Genomic DNA, 18,138 nt, shown 5'->3' on the forward strand with positions numbered 1-18,138 from the left:
TCTACTACTTGAGTCACAGTGACACTTCTGATTTTCTAGTGGTAAATTGGAGGTAAGAGTCTCATGAACTTTCCTGCTCTGGCTGGCTTTGAACTATGACCCTCAGATCTTAGCCTCCTAAGTAGCTAGGATTACAGGTATATACCACCAGTGCCCAGCCTTTTTTTTTTGGGGGGGGGGGGGTTAGGTCGTGGGGCCTGAACTCTGGGCTTGGGCGCTGTCCCTCAGCTCTTCAGCTCAAGGCTAGTGCTCTACCACTTGAGCCACAGAGCCACTCCCGGCTTTTTTTCTTTTTGCTTATGTGGTGCTGAGGAATCAAACCCAGGGCCTCTGGCATGCAAGGCAAGCGCTCTCCCACTGAGCCACCTTCGCAGCCCCCCCCCTTTTTTTTTTTTTTTTTTGGAGATGGGGCCTAGGTTTTGGTATGTTCAATATTAACAAATCAAATAGAAAAAAAAAGTTTCTAAAAATAAAAAAGCTTGCTTAGTCATTAAAATTCCAGCAGATGGCAGCCACTTCTATTCACCACCACTGCATGCTTGATGGAACAAATTTTCTAGCTGTAACTGGCAACAGAGTAGGTATAGAATCACCATCACTTTTTTTTTCAGTGCTGAAGATAAATTCACAGCTTCAGCTATGCTACATAAGTATTCTACTAATGAACCATATCCCTAGCCCTGCTTCCCAATTTTTCAAGTTAAAAAACAAACAAAAACCACAATGGCAAAAAAAAAGTTGACTTCCAAAAGATAACGCAATTATAGTGTAGTAAAAAAAAAATTAAAGTCAGATACAGACGGGTTCCTATTCTAAAATTATTTAGGTTCATAATTTAGGCAGTTATTTAACTATTCTACTCTGTCTTGGTAAGACAGTGATATATATCTACCCCATACCATGTAACAGTTCTGTGTAGATTAAATGAGGATTAAATGAGGTAACTAGCCTTGTTGTTGTTGTGAGTCTTTAACTCTGGGCCTGGGCACTGTCCCTCTTCAACTCAAGGCTAGTGCTCTACCACTTGAGCCACAGTGCCACTTCCCGTTTTCTGGTGGTTTATTAGAGGTAAGAGTCCCACAAACTTTCCTGCGTGGGCTGGCTCTGAACTAGGATTCAGGAATGAGCCTCCAGCAAACGGCCAGTAACTAGCCTTTAACAGTATTGTTGGCTATTCTCTGCTTGTCCCCCTTGCTCATCAGCAGTAACAATCAGAGTAAAACATTTCACTAACAACTAATCTGCTGTATTTCTTGAAGGTCTTTACCCATAATTAGTCAAAAATCTAATGAAGATGAGTTATCTGGGAAGAAGTAATGTTACACAGATAAAGTTTGAATGCAAGCTAGGTGCTGGTAGCTCATGCCTAAAATCCTAGCTAGTCAGGAGGTAGAGATCTAAGGATCACAGTTCAAAGCCAGCCTAGGCTGGAAAATCCCTGACACTCTTATCTCCAGTTAACCACAAAAAAAGTTAACTGGAGAAGTAGAAGTAGAGATGTGAATCAAATGGTAGAGTACTAGCCTTGAGAAAAAGTGCTTAGGAATAGCATCTAGGTCCTAAGTTCAAGTCTCAGAATTGGCAAAAAATAAATAAAAGTTTGATGGCAAGTAAACCTCTTTTTAATTTTTGGTGCTAGTCCTGAACTCAGGGCCTGGATGCTGTTGCTGAGTTTTATTGTTTTTTTTTTTTTTTGCTCAAGGCTAGCCATCTGTCATGACAACTCTGCTTCCAGCTTTTTTTTTTTTTTTTTTTTTTGTCGGTTGTGGGCTTGAACTCTGGGCCTGGGCGCTGTCCCTTAGCTCTTCAGCTCAAGGCGAGCGCTCTACCACTTGAGCTACAGCGCCACTTCCGGTTTTCTGGTGGTTTATTGGAGATAGGAGTCTCACGGTCTCTCCTGCCCGGGCTGGCTTTGAACCGCGATCCTCAGATCTCAGCCTTCTGAGTAGCTAGGATTTCAGGCGTGAGCCACCAGCGCCCGGCCTGCTTCCAGCTTTTTGATGGTTAACTGGAGATAAGAGTTTCATGGATTTGGGGCTGGGAAGGTGGCTCAGTGGTAGAGCGCTTGCCTTGCATGCATGAGGCCCTGGGTTCGATTCCTCAGCACCACATATGCAGGAAAAAAAAAGCCGGAAGTGGCGCTGTGGCTCAAGTGGTAGGGCGCTAGCCTTGAGGTGAAGAGCTGAGGGGAAAGTGCCCAGACCCAGAGTTCAGGCCCATGACTGGACCCAAAAAAAAAAAAAAAAAAAAAGAGTTTCATGGATTTATCTGCCCAGGCTGGCTTTGAACTGAGATCTTTAGATTTCAGTTTCCTGAGTGACTAGGATTACAGGAATAAGCCTTTATAGCCCAGTAAGCCTCTTAAAATGACCCACATTGAAGTTTCCCCATACCTCAAAAGTCTTAGGATTAAAACAATCATTAAATAGCCCACCTAATAAATGACAACACAGTGACTAACATTTTTTTTTTAATCATTTTGGAGAAAGAAAAAAATGAGGGAAAATAAAGACATTAACATCCACAATGCCAAGTTCCCAAAGAACACAAATTAGCCAGCTAGGGAAGTTTCCCTAGTTTCTCTTATTAGTATGAATAAAAAACACCTGCCCATTGACTAGGTCCTCTACTTAGACTGACCCAAGACAGGTAAAACAACTAATTAAAATGTGAAGGGCTGTACCCTCTAAACAGCTTGTTTTCTACTATGCACCTTCGTCTCAGTGGGGACCTGGCCACTGCCCAAAACACTTAGGACAGAGATCCCAGGATGAAGCAGCATCAGATGTCTGTGAACACTGTGTGGTGACAGTGGCTTGAAACATGCAGACTCATAGTTCTGCATGGTGAACTTCCGCCTTCAGCAACTCACTGGGCTTCATGAAGATGCCTTCCATGGCCTTCCAGTAGTTGTTCTGGCTTGGCTGGGCCATGCCATGCACTTCTTTTTGTCCACTAATGGGTCGACCATACTGTTCTCCTGTGACAGACAGCAGTACCTCAGTGGATGAATGTTTGAACCGCACCTCACCATCTCTCACCCAATAGGGCCCATTACAGAGCACTGTCCAGTCATCCAGATAATCACCTTCACCCTCTTCACCGAAAGCACTCACTTCCTGAAAGACACAGAAAGTGGCAGCATTATGACACTCAAGTCTTGAAGAAAGGAGGTAGCAACCAGAAAAAAATAAGACTACCCAAAAGAGAGAAATGAGAGGCTTTCCAGTATTGTTTAAAAAAAATTCAAGATGTGGAAAAAGACAATACAAGAAAATGTACGAGAAAATGAAATTAGTTGCCATAGATTATAACCCAAACACTGAATTTGTAATTGGTACTATATGTGCCCTATATTTTTTGTTATATGCTTCATTTCTTTCCCCCATTAGCTTGGTTGCCCAGGCTGGCTGTTAATCTCTGAGTTTCAGCAATCATTCTACCTCAGCCTCCCAAGCAGCTGGGAATGTGGGTGTATGTCATTATGTCTCAGAATTAATTTTTTGTGTGTACCAGTTCTAAGACTTGAACTCAGAGCCTGGGTTCTGTCCCTTGAGCATTTATGCTCAAGACGAGTACTCTAACAATTGAGAGACCACTCCACTTGCAACTTTTTTTCATTAATTGGAGAAATGTCTCTTAGGTTTGTCTGCCTAGGCATAATCCTAGAACCATGATCCTAGAATCTCAGCTTCATGAATACCTTAGGATTATAGGCATGAGCCACTATTGCCCAGCTAGAATTAAAATATTTCATAGGTCATTTTTTATTTTAAATATTCCTACTTTATTTTCATAACTATATTCCTTTTAAAAAATTTTGGCCAGGTACCAGTGGCTCACGCCTGTAATCCTAGCTACTCAGGGAGCTGAGATCTGAGGATTGCTGTTCAAAGCCAGCCCAGGCAGAAAAGTCCTTGAAACTCTCTCTGGGCCTGGGTGCTGTCCCTCAGCTCTTCAGCTCAAGGCTAGCGCTCTACCACCTGAGCCACAGCACCACTTCCAGCTTTTTTCTTTTTGCTTATGTGGTGCTGAGGAATCAAACCCGGGGCCTCAGGCATGCAAGGCAAGCGCTCTACCACTGAGCCACCTTCCCAGCCCCTCCAAAACTATTTAGATTATCCACATAAGGAAAACACTAAAGGGGCTTGGGAGGTGGCTTAGTGGTAGAGTACTTGCCTGGCATGCATGAAGCTCTGGGTTTGATTCCTCAGTACCACATAAACAGAAAAAGCCAGTAGTAGCACTGTGGCTCAAGTGGTAGAGGGCTATCTATGAGCAAATGAAGCTCAGGGACAGTACCCAGGCCCTCAGTTCAAGCCCTAGGACTGGCAAAAACAAAAACAAAACAAAAAACAAGCATATCAACAATATGTCTAGAAATATAACTGACTAGCACTGCTCAAAACTGTCAAGGTCACTAAATGCTGGTGGCTCATACCTGTAATCCTAGCTACTCAGGAGGCTGAGATCCAAGTCTATATCTTGTGAAACAACAAGATTTAAAAAACTGGCACACAGGCTGGGAAGGTGGCTCAGTGGCAGCGTGCTTGCCTTGCACATATGAGGCCCTGGGTTCAATTCCTGAGCACCACATAGGCAGAAAAAGCCGGAAGTGATGCTATGGCTCAAAGTGGTAGAGCACTAGCCTTGTACTGAAGAATTGAGGGACAGCACCCAGGCCCAGAGTTCAGGCCCCACAACCGACAAAACAAAAAAAAACCCCAGTACACGGGGCTGTAATAATAATCACTGAAAATAATAAACTCTTTTATTATGTTTGAAATCATTGTCCTTATTACAGGATTTATTACACTTTATGATATGCTAATATATATCTATTCTTCCTTTCCTCCTCTTTTCTTGCTTTGGTCTAGTTGTAAAGTCTCCATTTTTCCCCAAAACAATCTTCTTCACTCTATAAGACACAGTCATTTCTCCATGTCTACAGAAAAGAAAACATCTGACAGGCGCCATTGGCTCATGCCTATAATCCTAGCTACTCAGGAGGCTGAGATCTGAGGATCACAGTTCTAAGCCAGCCCAAACAGGAAAGTCTATGAGACTCATCTCCAATGAACTACCAGAAAACCAGAAGTGATGCTACCCTTGAGCTGAAGAGCTGAGGGACAGTGTTCAGGCCCAGAGTTCAAGCCCCATGATGGACGTAAAAAGAAAGGAAGGAAGGAAGGAAGGGAGGGAGGGAGGGAGGGAGGGAGGGAGGGATCTATGCCTGGAAAAGGGTTAAAAACCAAGAGATCAAACAACAAACCAACTGAGCAATACAGAGCAGCAATAATCCATTGGATGCCACCTCACCTGGTTTCCAGAAAGAGGTGAAGTGAAATGGTGACTATGCAGGTTTCGGCCAGTGTTGACATGGGTGAGCCGAATGGGCTGGCCACATTTGATGGGAGTTCCCCTTTCACACACTGAGGCAGTCTTCCCCCGTATCCTCCAGTAACTGTTACTGTCATCCACAGAAGTTACACCTGTCACTGACTGTTGTCCACTACCTGCAGTCAAAAAAGGGAAAGAAATGCAACCTGACCTTTTCCTCTTTTCTATGGCCAGTAAGATCCTGTGTCAGAAAACTAGTACGGAGGGCTGAGGAGGACATGCTATGTTTGGTAATTTTTTTTTCTACAACACTCAAAATATTTATGAAAAATACTAAATGTGTTCACTTAGTGTATTTCCCATTATCATATGATAAACTATACTTAAGTGTGTACCATATGAGAAAATTCCAACAATTTACTTCAAAGGGTACCAAATAAGAATATGTGGAGTTGCTGGTCACTGGTAGTACCTTTGTAATCCTAGCTATTTAGGAAGCTGAGATCTGAGGATCACGGTTCAAAGCCAGGCAAGGCAGGAAAGGCCAAGAGACTCTTATCTCCAATAAGCCACTCAGAAAACTGGAAGAGGCGCTGTGGCTCAAGTGGTAGAGCGCAAGCCTTAAGCTGAAGAGGTGAGGGGCAGCGCCCAGGCCCAGAGTTCGAACCTCACGACTGACCAAAAAACAAAAAAGAATTTTATGGACTTGCCTGCCTGGACTGGCTTCAAACCATGATCTTCAGACCTCAACCTCCTAAGTAGCTAGGATTATAGGTATGAGCCACTAACTCCCAGCAAAACTAGCATTCTTAACCACTCCACCACACCACATCCAACAAAGACATATTTCTTCCTCCAATTTTATTTTCTAAGTTCCTCTGAACACGTTGCTTTTTCATTATGTTTTTCATGCCTCCCCTGTCCTCAATTTTGTGTTCAGTTCCATGGTCCTGCCTGACCATAAGCTTTGGATGATCCCTTTTTATTATGTAACACTATATGTCTCCTATTAGTAAACTGGATAAAGGTGTTGTTCTCTATTGCTTCTTTTACTCAGCTCATACCTTTTTTTTTTCTGTCAGTCGTGGGGCTTGAACTCTGGGCCTGGGCACTGTCCTCAACTGTCCCTTAGCTCTTCAGCTCAATTGCTAGTGCTCTACCACTTGAGCTGCAGCATTACTTACGGCTTGTTCTGCTTATATGGTACTGAGGAATCAAACCCAGGGCCTCATGAATGAGAGGCGATCACTCTACCACTGAGGCACCTTCCCAGTCCTCAGCTCATTACTTAATAATAAAAAAAGGAACAAGGAGGCAAACTAACTCTCCCTAAGTGTGGTTACTTAAAGCGTCTTCCTAGTTTACTAAATCTATATTTCATCTCCTACTTTTTCCACTACTATTCAACACTCTACTTCCTCCCACTGATCCACATACCTTGGAGTTATCCAGAATTCCTTTTTTTTTTTTTTTTGGATCGATCGTGGGGCTTGAACTCCGGGCCTGAGCGCTGTCCCTCAGCTCTTCAGCTCAAGGCGAGCGCTCTATCACTTGAACTACGGCGCTACTTCCAGTTTTCTGGTGGTTTATTGGAGATAAGAGTTTCATGGACTTTCCTGCCTGGGCTGGCTTTGAACCATGATCCTCAGATCTCAGCCTCCTGAGTAGCTAGGGTTACACATGTGAGCCACTGGCACCCGGCTCTCCAGAATTTTATACCTGGCCCTCATCTATTTCTAACAGTAATTCTTAGGCATTTGTTGTGGGGTCCAGACAAAAGCATTTTTTTTTTTTTTTTTTTGGGTCCTGTTGTGGGGTCTGAACTCTGGGCCTGGGTGCTGTCCCTCAGCTCTTCAGCTCAAGGCTAGCACTCTACCACTTGAGCCACAGTGCTACTTCCGGCTTCTTTTTTTTCTGCTTATGTGGTGCTGAGGAATCTAACCCAGGGCCTTAAGCATGCAAGGCGAGCGCTCTACCACTGAGCCAACTTCCCAGCCCAGCATTTCTATTTTTTAACAAGTTTGACAAGCAATTAAAATTAACACAGCACTTCCTACAATTTTCCAATGGAGAATTATAGTCTATCCTGGTAATTTCATTTAATCCTGTCACATTTTCAACCACTACTTGTACAATGATACTGTAGTTAACTCTATTTATTTATTTATTTTTGGGTCCAGTCGTGGGGCCTGAACTCTGGGCCTGGGCGCTTTCCCTCAGCTCTTCAGCTCAAGGCTAGTGCTCTACCACTTGAGCCTCAGCCCCACTTCCGGCTTTTTTCTTTTTGCTTATGTGGTGCTGAGGAATCGAACCCAGGGCCTCATGCATGCAAGGCAAGCTCTCTACCACTGAGCCACCTTCCCAGCTGTAGTTAACTCTATATTACAGATTCCAAATCAGAATTGATTTTGCAATGCAACTTGTATTCTCTGTATGCAGCTCAGAATCTTCTGAGCCCCAGATTGGACCTGGTTTCTAAATCTGGCTACCCAATGAGAACTACCTTTAGAGTACTTGAAACCTAGATTCCTTCAAGTAGGCCTCTCTCAACCTCCATTTTAATTCATTAGATCTAAAGTACAAAACCTGGTCAAGTTCATGTTTGTAATCCTAGCTACTCAGGAAACTGCAATTCAGAGGACTGCAGTTTGAAGCTAGCCAACAACAAAAAGCTGGTCTCAGGTGGTTGTCTGAGGAGGGAGGTCAAAACCAGTTCAGTAACCAGCAAAAAGCCAGAAGTGAGGGTGTGACTTAAGTGGTAGAGTGCCAGCCAAGGGAGAGCAAAAAGTTGTATGTTTAAGCCCTAGTATTACACAGATGCGCACACACATAAATCAAATGGTAGAGTGCCAGCCAAGCAAGGCCCTGAGTCAAACATGGTAACAGAAAAAAGAAAAGTAAATGGGTAAAGATGGGAAGGAGTGAAGGAACAGAAGACATTGTGCAATAGGAAATGTAAGCAGGGGGTCAGTGGCTCATGCCTGTAATCCTAGCTACTCAGGAGGCTGAGATCTGAAGACTGCGGTTCAAAGCCAGCCTGGGAGGGGCTGGGAAGGTGGCTCAGTAGTAGAGCGCTTGCCTCACATGTATGAGGCTCTGGGTTCAATTCCTCAGCACCATATAAACAGAAAAAGCTGGAAGTGGCATTGTGGCTCAAGTGGTGGAGTCCTAGCCTTCAGCTGAGGAGCTGAGAGACAGCACCCAGGCCCAGAGTTCAAGCCTCACACAGACAAAAAAAGAAAGAAACCACAAAGCCAGCCTGGGCAGGAAAGTCCATGAGACTTTTTTTTTTTCATTTTTGTTGGTCGTGGGGCCTGAACTGTGGGCCTGGGTGCTGTCCCTCAGCTATTCAGCTCAAGGATAGCACTCTACCAATTGAGCAGCAGCTCCACTTCCAGCTTTTTCTGCTTATGTGGTGCTGAGGAATCGAACCCAGGGCCTCAAGCATGCAAGGCAAGCACTCTACCACTGAGCTACCTTCTCAATCCCCCATGAGACTCTTATGTCCAATAAACCACCAGAAAACCAGAAGTGGCACTGTGGCTCCAGTGGTAGAGCACTATCCTTGAGGGACAAGGCCCAGGACCAGAGTTCAAGCCCTACGACTGACAAAAAAAAAAGAAAGAAAAGAAAAGAAAAGAAAAAAATGTTTCTATTACCTAACTCATGTAATTTTTTTTTTTTTTTTGGTCAGTCATGGGGCCTGAACTCTGGGCCTGGGCGCTGTCCCTCAGCTCTTCAGCTGAAGGCTAGCACTCTACCACTTGCTAACTCATGTAATTGTAATCCCTCAGTACATCACCTTTATAATAACAATAAACTAACCTAAAGAGGGCTGGGAATGTGGCTCAGTGGTAGAGTGCTTGCCTTGCATGTATGAGGCCCTGGGTTCGATTCCTGAGCAACACATAGGCAGAAAAAGCTGGAAGTGATGCTGTGACTCAAAGTGGTAGAGCCCTGGGTTTGATTCCTCAATACCACATAAACAGAAAAAGCTAGAAGTGATGCTGTAGCTCAAGTGGTAGAGTGTTAGACTTGAGCAAAAGAGCTCAGGGACAGTGCTCAGGCTCTGAGTTCAAGCCAAAAAAAAAAAGAAAAAGAAGAAAGAAAGAAGGCCAGGTGCCAGTGGCTCAAGCCTGTAATCCTAGCTACTCAGGAGGCTGAGATCTGAGGATCGAGGTTCAGCCCAAGGAAGGGAAGTCCAGGAAACTCTTATCTCCAATAAACCACTAGAAAACCAGAAGTGGTGCTGTGACTCAAAGTGGTAGAACACTAGCCTTGAGCAAAAGAGCTCAGGGACAGGGCCAAGACCCTGAGTTCAAGCCCCACAATGACACAAAAATAAGTAATACCCAGAATTGATTATTAAAATGGATTTTTAAATCTTCCCATTAATGTCTGAATCCTTCTCAGTCTTAACTGATAGGCCAGGTTTTGGTAATTGTGAACAGGAACTAGTCCATCAGAAAAAACTACCTCTCTCAGAAAATAGCATCATTAGTTACACAATTATCTGAGATACCACTCATACCTCACTAGCTAAACTTTTTTTTCTTCTCCAGAACTGGGAGTAGAATACAGGGCCTCATATGTTTGACAAGTGTTCTTACTATTAAGCTAAATTCTCAATCCTTGAACTTACTCTCTTTGTTGAGCCTTGCTATGTAACCTAGGTTGTCTACAATCCTCCTGCCTCAGCCTCCCAAGTGCTGAGATTGAAGACTTGCACAACCACAACTGGTTTAACTGGTTTTGCCTATTTTTTATTGTCTTTCTTTTTTTTTGGGGGGGGGGGGTCCGGTCGTGGGGCCTGAACTCTGGGCCTGGGCGCTGTCCCTCAGCTCTTCAGCTCAAGGCTAGCGCTCTACCACTTGAGCCACAGCGCCACTTCCGGCTTTTTTCTTTTTGCTTATGTGGTGCTGAGGAATTGAACCCAGAGCCTCAGGCATGCAAGGCAAGCGCTCTACCACTGAGCAACCTTCCCAGCCCCTTTTTATTGTCTTTCTTGTAATTGGTTGATTTACTACTGTATCTCATATTTAGAATTAGGTACAAAATAAGAGCTCATTAAGTCTATGTAGAATGAACAGGCCCACAAATTGACTATTAAGCATTATAATTTTATACAGTAAAAAGCAGTTTTCCTCTGCAGTACTTATCAGATTTAAGTTCTCTCTAAGGAGGTTAAAGTTTGAGTAAAAGGGGCCAAAAGTCTGGAGGAGTGGTTCAAGTTGATATAGCCCTTTGCTGGTAAGCACAAACCCTAAGTTCAAACTCCAACACAGCCAAAAAAGGCAGAAGTGGGCAAAAAATAGAGCTAAACAGCAACTGTAAGATGCAAAAGTGCTAGAAGACAGGGTGTAATGTGAGTGAGTTCTTGGAATTTAAGATATCAAGATTCAAGGCTGACGATGTAGATCAAGGATGGAGTGCTGGCATAAGCATACATAAGGACTGCGTTTTGATCCCAGCCAAGCTTAAAAATTCAGCAGTTAAGGCTTAATGGTAGAGTGCTTGCCTTGAATGCATGAAGCCCTGGGTTCGGTTCCTCAATACCACATACACAGAAAAAGCCGGAAGTGGCACTGTGGCTCAAGTGATAGAGTGCTAATCTTGAGCAAAAGAAGCTCAGGGAAGGTGCCCAGGCCCAGAGTTCAAGCCCCAAGATTGGCCAAAAAAAAAAAAAAAATCTGCATTTAATGTAACTTTCTTCTACATGTCTGTCTCCTACGCTGAACAGTGACAGTCTGAGTATCTGAAGGCAGTTTTCGAACTTGGATAGATTTGGATGGAACTTTGTCTTTCACAAATAATTTTGAGTGTTTTCACATCTGTGAAATTCGGGCAACAATAGTATCTACCCTCTTGGAATTTAAAAACTGAAAGTACATAGATAACATGCCTGGCACGTAGGCTCACCAAACGTAAACTAATATTAGGTTTAAGTTGCCTTAGAACTCAGTTTCTCCCCTTCACCCACTCTGGACCTCAAGAACCTCCCGAGGACACCCCTAACCTTCAAAGGCCACGCCCCTCGGATTTTCTGAAACCCCGCCCCCTACAAGGCTACCCGGGGCCTCTGCAGCCCACCCAGAATCCAGTCCCGTCCCTCAAGTACCTGACCCATAGCGCACGTCATGTGAGTGCAGTCGGACGTTGTGGCGCGTGTTGAGGAGCTTCACCACGGAGCCGCAAGTGACCACAGCCAGACTGGACGCTCCCACGGCGCTCCACAAACCTCCCAACAACAGTAGCGGCACGACAACCATCCTCACCGGATCACTGAGCCCCTACAATTCCAAGAAAGCTTGGCCCTCCCCGGAACCGGAAGCGGAGGGCGGACCCACGGGGAGAAGGAAGTCCTCATTTCATCTGTAGGGTTCCCTTAGCAGAGCGGCCGGAGGAGCAACCCCGGTCAGGTTGCCGTGAATGACGGCAGCTGTCTTCCTGAAACACCTTTTGTGCCAGCTTTCTGACCTTTGGGACGGACGAAGAACAAACTCCACCCCCTGCCAGAGTCAGGTGGAAAAGAGAGCAAATGGTCCACCCACTCCCAGTGACAGCGAGCCGGAAGTGACGTAGGACGTTACGCAGCTGCGGCGACGGTGGCGGCGGAGGGGCCGTGCGGTGGGTCCGTACTATCCTTTCCCAGTCTCGGTTCGACGACTCCATTTTCCTCGGTGGGGGTTCAGTGCACGGTGGGAGCGGCGGCCTTCAAGCAGGTAAAGTTTGCCTTGGAGAGTGTTTTTCTCCCATGGGTCAGGTGGGGACAGGACTCCTAGGGCCTGGTCCCGTAAGGGAAGAGGTATTGGGGAGCCGTCTGCGGGAAGAAGGGGCCCCTGGCCTTTCCTGTTCTGCGGAGGGGGGAGGGGGGAAGGGAAGCCGGGTAGTTTTCTTAGAATCTCAAGGCTAGTTTCAACGCAGTAACACCCGGGACCTGTGAATTGGAGTTGCCGGTTGAATCAACAGGCTTCCTTGGATCCCAGCCTTCTCTCGCATCTTCTGGAAAGTGGGCCACTAGAAAGAATTGGGAATGGAAGGGATCTAGGGCTTGTGACTTGGGATCAGGTGATTGAATTAATTTGTTCTGGGGATGCGAATCCTACTGGGGTTTCAGCTGTTCAGCCGTATGTCTAGAGGCACATGCTAAATTTTAGTTCTTCTCGTATTATTGGGTGAACTTTTTGTAGAAGACTGGACCTTAAATATCAGAGATCTTGTAAAGGTACCTGAAGCCCTTTTTTTTTTTTTTCCAAAAACCTAACTGTGAACCTCAGGATGGGTCAAGTCGAAGCTTTATCCTCTACAGTTTGTTCCTTTTTCTCCCTTGAACTAGTTTAAGCAGTTGTTTGCCTGGATTGTCACTAGAATGGATACTTACTTTCCTTTAGGAAGAGGTTTAAGGAAGGTCTCTGAAAATACTTACATGGAAATCCCTTGTGATAGCAGAAGTGTCAAGAGATTTAAATCTAAGCCGATTATAAACAATAACTAGTTTGGTTTATTTCTTTGGAAGAAACGTTTAGTGCCATGTGGACTTGAAATTGCTAGTCTTCAGTGAAGCTGAAAAATTAAAGCTGAGAATGTGTGGCTTAGTGGTAGAGTCCTTGCCTAACATGCATGAAGCCCTAGGTTCAGTTCCTCAGTACCACATAAACAGAAAACAGAAAAAGCCAGAAATGGCGCTGTGGCTCAAGTAGAGTGCTATCCTTGAGCAGAAGCTCAGGGACAGTGCCCAGGCCCTGAGTTCAAGCCCCAAGACTGGAAAAATAAATAAATAGAATAGAATAAGGAAGCATAATTGCTTTCCTATCAGCTGTGAATTTAAGACCCTCTTCCAGCTTCAAGTTAATTTTATTGAGTTGACTTGTGTGGCTTCAGATTAGATTAGTTAAGTATTATACTCTAAGAGGCTTTAATCTGGTGGCATTAATCACATCCGAAAGTGGTACAATGAGGAATTAGCATTTACAATCTTTTCTCCTGAAGGCCTCCTTCACAAAAAAGAAAATTCACCTATTGTGATGGAAACCTGATCTTTGGAGGCAAGTAACTTTGCCCTTGCTTCTGTGTTCTTGGTCTCAGAAATGTCACTGTAATCAATAGTGAATCAATACAGTCAATCACCAAGAAATATCTCTCAACATTTCAATTCAATTCTGGTATCCCTCACTCCTTCACATGTATCTTCAAATATCATCCGTTTTTTTTTTTTTTGGGGGGGGGGGTGGCTCCAGTCGGTCATAGATCTTGAACTCGGCCTGGGCTCTGATGCTGTACCTGAATTCTTGCTCAAGGCCATCACTCTACCACTTGAGCCACAGCGCCGCTTCCAGTTTTTATAGTGGCTAATTGGAGATAAGAGTGTCACAGGGGCTGGGAATGTGGCTTAATGGTAGAGTCTTTGCCTAGCATGCATGAAGCCCTGGGTTCAAGTCCTCAGTACCACATAAACAGAAAAAGCTGGAAGTGGCACTGTGGCTCAAGTGGTAGAGTGCTAGCCTTGAGCAAAAGAAGCTCAGGGACAGTGCCCAGGCCCTGAATTCAAGCCTCAGGATTGCATATCTCCCCCCCCCCCAAAAAAAAAAAGTGTCATGGCAAGCACTCTGAGCTACCTTCCCAGCCCAGTGTCATGGATTTTCTTTCCTAGGCTAGTTTTGAGCCCCAATCTTCAGATCTCAGCCTCCTGAGTAGCTAGGATTACAAGGGTGAACCACCAGCACCCCACCTATCATGCTTTTTTTTCTTTTGAGACAGAGTTTTGTTGGGTAGTTTGAGGCTGGAATGACAGGTGTGTACCTGGTTTCATTATCTTAAGTTTTAAAATTTCCCTTCATAACCAGATGTCTACCTGTGCCAGTTCAACTTTCTTACTTTGTATTCATGCTTCAAAGTATACTAATTTGACTTTTTTCTCAGTCCATGGAGATTGCTTTTATGGGTCATCAGTGACTTCTGTGTTGTTCTCATCTTCCTCAGTATCTGAAGAATCTAACAGCTGCTTTTTTTGTGTGTACCTTTACTGGGGCTTGAACTCAGGGCCTGGGCACTATCCTTGAGCTTTTTTTGCTCAAGGTAGTATGCTACCACTTGATCCACCGCTCTACTTCTGGCTTTTGGTGGTTGACTGGAGGTAAGTCTCATGGACTTTTCTACCTGGGCTGGCTTTGAACCTTAATCCTCAGCCTCTTAATCTCAGCCTCTTGAATAACTGGGAGTACAGGGCTTAAGCTACCAGAACCTGGCTTCCTTTCTTAAAATTCTCTCTTGTCGGGCTGGGAAGAGTGCCTGCCTCACATACATTAGGCCCTGGGTTCAATTCCTCAGCACCACATAAGCCCCATAACTGATTTTTTTTTTTTTAATTTTATCTTGTCTTCACTGACATTTTACCCTTACATTTTCTGCATTTGTCTGACTGTTCTTTTTCAGTTTGTTTGAGACAATGTCTTGCTGTGGAGCCCAGCTGTTTTCAAACTTGCAATCCTCCTATGTCAGCCTCCTGAGTCCTTCAGTTTACTTTATTAGACACTTTTTCTTCTCTATCCAATATCAAAATGTTGGATTTTTCTCAGGGTTTGTTGCTGAAGCCTCCCTTAGGACTTTACCATTTCAAAGCTGGCAACTCCTGAGTTTAAATATTATAGTCCAGTTTGTTCTCTGTGCTCCAAAATTATAATATCAGAATACCAGCTTAATTATCTACACTTGGATATGTCCTAGGCAACCCAGAGCTAACATAACCAAAAGAAAATTAATGGTTTCTCATCATTCCAAACCTAGTGTTTCCCATCTCACAGGTGGTATTCACATCCACATGATTACTAAAACCAAACCTCCAAGAATCGTCTTTGATTATTTTTTCTTTCTTTTTTTTTTTTTTTTTTTTTCTTTTTGGTCGGCCGTGGGGCTTGAACTGGGCCTGGGCACTGTCCCTCAGCTCTTCAGCTCAAGGCGAGCACTCTACCACTTGAGCTACAGCGCCACTTCCGGTTTTTCTGGTGGTTATTGGAGATAGGAGTCTCACTGTCTCTCCTGCCCCGGCTGGCTTTGAACTGCGATCCTCAGATCTCAGCCTCCTGAGTAGCTAGGATTACAGGCGTGAGCCACCAGCGCCCGGCTGATTACTTTTTCTTACTCCTCTTTCCCAACCTTTCAATAAGTCCTATAACTTTTACCTCCAAAATATATGTCAAACCTGTCTTTTCTACACTGCTACCAACCTATTCTAAGCCACCATCATCCTTTCCTTGGTCTACCACAATATTTTCCCTATGATGCTACTTAAATTCTCATCCCATCCAGTTTCCATCTACCAGGATCCTGTCAAGTTAGACAGTATCATTTCTCCACTTAAAATTCCAGAGGCGTGGCCAAGTGCTGATGGCTCACACCTGTAATCTACCACTCTGGAGGCTGAGATCTGAGAGTTGAGATTGGAAGCCAGCAACAGGCAGGAAAGTCAACAAAAAAGCCAGAACTGAAGCTGTGTCTCGAATACTAGAGTACTAACCTTGAGCACAAAAACTCAGGGGCAGTGCCCAGGCCCTGAGTTTAAGCCCCAGGATTGGCCTCCCCCACACACACACACACAAAATTAATAATAACCCCAGTGGCTTTCCAGGACCTTCATTCCATGCTTGAGCAAGCTCCTCCTCACTCTTCAGGTCAAAACCAAGTTAGGTTTCCATATTATGGGATCCCATATAGTATCCTCATCTGTGCTTTTATTTGTATTTGAGGTTTTGTTGTTGTTTTTGAGGCCAGGGTGACCTCCAAGTTGCCTTGGCTTCCTCTTGCCTTCAGCCTCCCCTTATAGGTATGTGCCATCATGCCTGGAACTGTATTTTATTTTTGGTAGTATGGAATTTGAATTGAGGGCTTTGCCTTTGCTAGACAGGGACTCTACCACATGAATTTTGCTTTCAGTCCTCTTGGTTTAGTTGTTTAAAATAAGTTTTCACATTTTTCCCTGGGTTTGTATTAGATGGTGATCTTACTACCTATGCCTCGCAGTAGCTGGGATTATAGGCATCCCTCACCACACCTGGCCTATTTCAACATACTGGTTTGGTGTGATTACGTTTCTTTTTTTTTTTTCAAATTCTTTATTGTGATTAAGTGGTTACATAATTCCCCAAATTTCACAGTATTGTGGGATAGTTAAAGTCACAAACATGTTCTGACTTTCATGGGGCAAGTTGTCTATCATGGTCTATAACATTTATGAGTTCTATGGGCTTTGCAATACTTATTTCTTCCACATTGGGTGATATGTACATTTCTTTTGTTTTGCATAATATCAGCTGTTCCCTCTTTCCCACTTGTTCCCTCCTTCCCATCACTGCCATTGAGTTGCTTCATTCATTTTGATCAATGTCCAGTGCAGCTATGGGTCCCGCTGTTGTATGGTTTTCCCTGATTCCCTCTAGTTCTGTGTCCTCCTCCTGGTTTCCCTCCGGTGTGCACATGTATACCATATATGTGATGAGCAGCATGGGGTTATTTAGTAGTGATTCGACCAGATGAGTTGGAAGTCCTTTGTTTCTTAAGTCTTGTTAATTTTGTTGTATCACCTTACATTTTGGATTTAACATCCACTTATCGGGGAGACCATGTGCTGTTTGTCTCTTTGCTCTTGGCTTACCTTGCTCAACATGATTTCTTCTAGCTCCATCCATCCTTTCTAATGGCTGCATAATATTCCATGGTGTATAGATACCACAATTTTTGGATCCATTCATCTGTGGTGGGACATCTGGGTTGTTTCTATATCCTGGCTATTGTGAACAGTGCTGCAATAAACATGGAGGTACATGTGTCCTTGTATACTGGTTCCTGTTGTTCAGGATAGATGCCTAGAAGTGGTATGACTGTGTCATAAGGGAGGTCAATATTTAGCTTTCTGAGGACCCTCCAGACTGCTTTCCAAAGTGGTTGCATAAGTGTACATTCCCACCAGCAGTGTAATAGGGTTCCTCTTTCTCCGCATCCCCTCCAGCATTTGTCGTTGGCTGAGTGATTACGTTTCTTTATAACAGTTCTATATCCTCAATTTAAGAGAATTTAAGTCAACTGAAATGTTATTTACTGAAGTTTTGTACTTGCTAAACTCTTAGGGTTTTTTTTTTTTTGAATGGCTATTCACTCATTACTACCTCTCAAATAAACCTAGGCCTTGATTACAAAATACAGAGTGAGAAATGTGATTTAAACTGCATAGCAAACTGCTAAGGCCATTCCTCAAATGACCAGACTCTTTCAAACCAAGATTTTGTCAATGTGTCTTTTTCCAGACTACATTCTTACCTCTTAACTCATCTTTTCTGAGGTATTCCCCAATCTGTCTTCAGATTACCCTCATCTTCCTAGCATATAACATTAATTATAGTGCTTTTGTTTTCATTTTGCTTTTATTTGTTGGAGATATAGTCCCTAGTAGACACTCTACTAAGCTACACCCCCAGCCTCAATCATGTTTTGTCATAATTTTATTTACAAGATTTTAAGTTTGTTTCTTTCTTTTTTCTTGATTGGTTGTGGGGCCTGAACTCTGGGCCTGGGTGAGCTCAAGACCAGTACTCTACCACTTGAGCCACAGTGCTACTTCTGGCTTTTTCTGCTTATGTGGTGCTGAGGAATCAAACCCAGGACTTCATACATGCATGGCAAACACTCTACCACTGAGCTACCTTCCCAGCCCTTGTTTCTTTGTTTTTGAGGAAGATTGTGAGCTCCAGAGTAGGAAGCTTATTTACTCATTTTTACATGCTCAAGGCCTAGCACAGAGCTTGGCCC

At 44.0% G+C, this 18,138-nt stretch overlaps 2 protein-coding genes across 3 annotated transcripts in view; one reads left to right on the top strand and one right to left on the bottom strand.

Annotated features, from left to right (window-relative positions):
• Positions 1 to 2,452: 2,452 nt before the first annotated feature.
• Positions 2,453 to 11,712, bottom strand: Sdf2 (stromal cell derived factor 2). Of its 2 annotated transcripts, XM_070027305.1 has the most exons (4): positions 11,459 to 11,712; positions 5,320 to 5,516; positions 3,089 to 3,119; positions 2,453 to 2,980 (listed from the first exon to the last, which is right to left on the bottom strand). In XM_070027305.1, the coding sequence occupies exons 1-4, from the start codon at positions 11,607 to 11,609 to the stop codon at positions 2,832 to 2,834; spliced, it is 528 nt and encodes a 175-aa protein (XP_069883406.1). In that variant the 5' UTR covers positions 11,610 to 11,712; the 3' UTR covers positions 2,453 to 2,831. The 2 variants fall into 2 exon arrangements, with proteins under 2 accessions (XP_069883406.1, XP_069883405.1); XM_070027304.1 differs by having other exon boundaries at positions 2,453 to 3,119.
• Positions 11,713 to 11,851: 139 nt separating this feature from the next.
• Supt6h (SPT6 homolog, histone chaperone and transcription elongation factor) overlaps positions 11,852 to 18,138 on the top strand; it is a 38,237-nt gene continuing 31,950 nt past the window's right edge. The window contains exon 1 of the mRNA XM_070027303.1: positions 11,852 to 12,062. The gene's annotated coding sequence lies outside the window, so the exon portion shown is untranslated. The remainder of the gene's footprint in view (positions 12,063 to 18,138) is intronic.

This window comes from Dipodomys merriami, unplaced genomic scaffold (genome assembly GCF_024711535.1).
Source record: "Dipodomys merriami isolate MVZ:Mamm:240054 unplaced genomic scaffold, mDipMer1.0.p SCAF_19, whole genome shotgun sequence".
Taxonomy (NCBI): Eukaryota; Metazoa; Chordata; class Mammalia; order Rodentia; family Heteromyidae; genus Dipodomys; species Dipodomys merriami.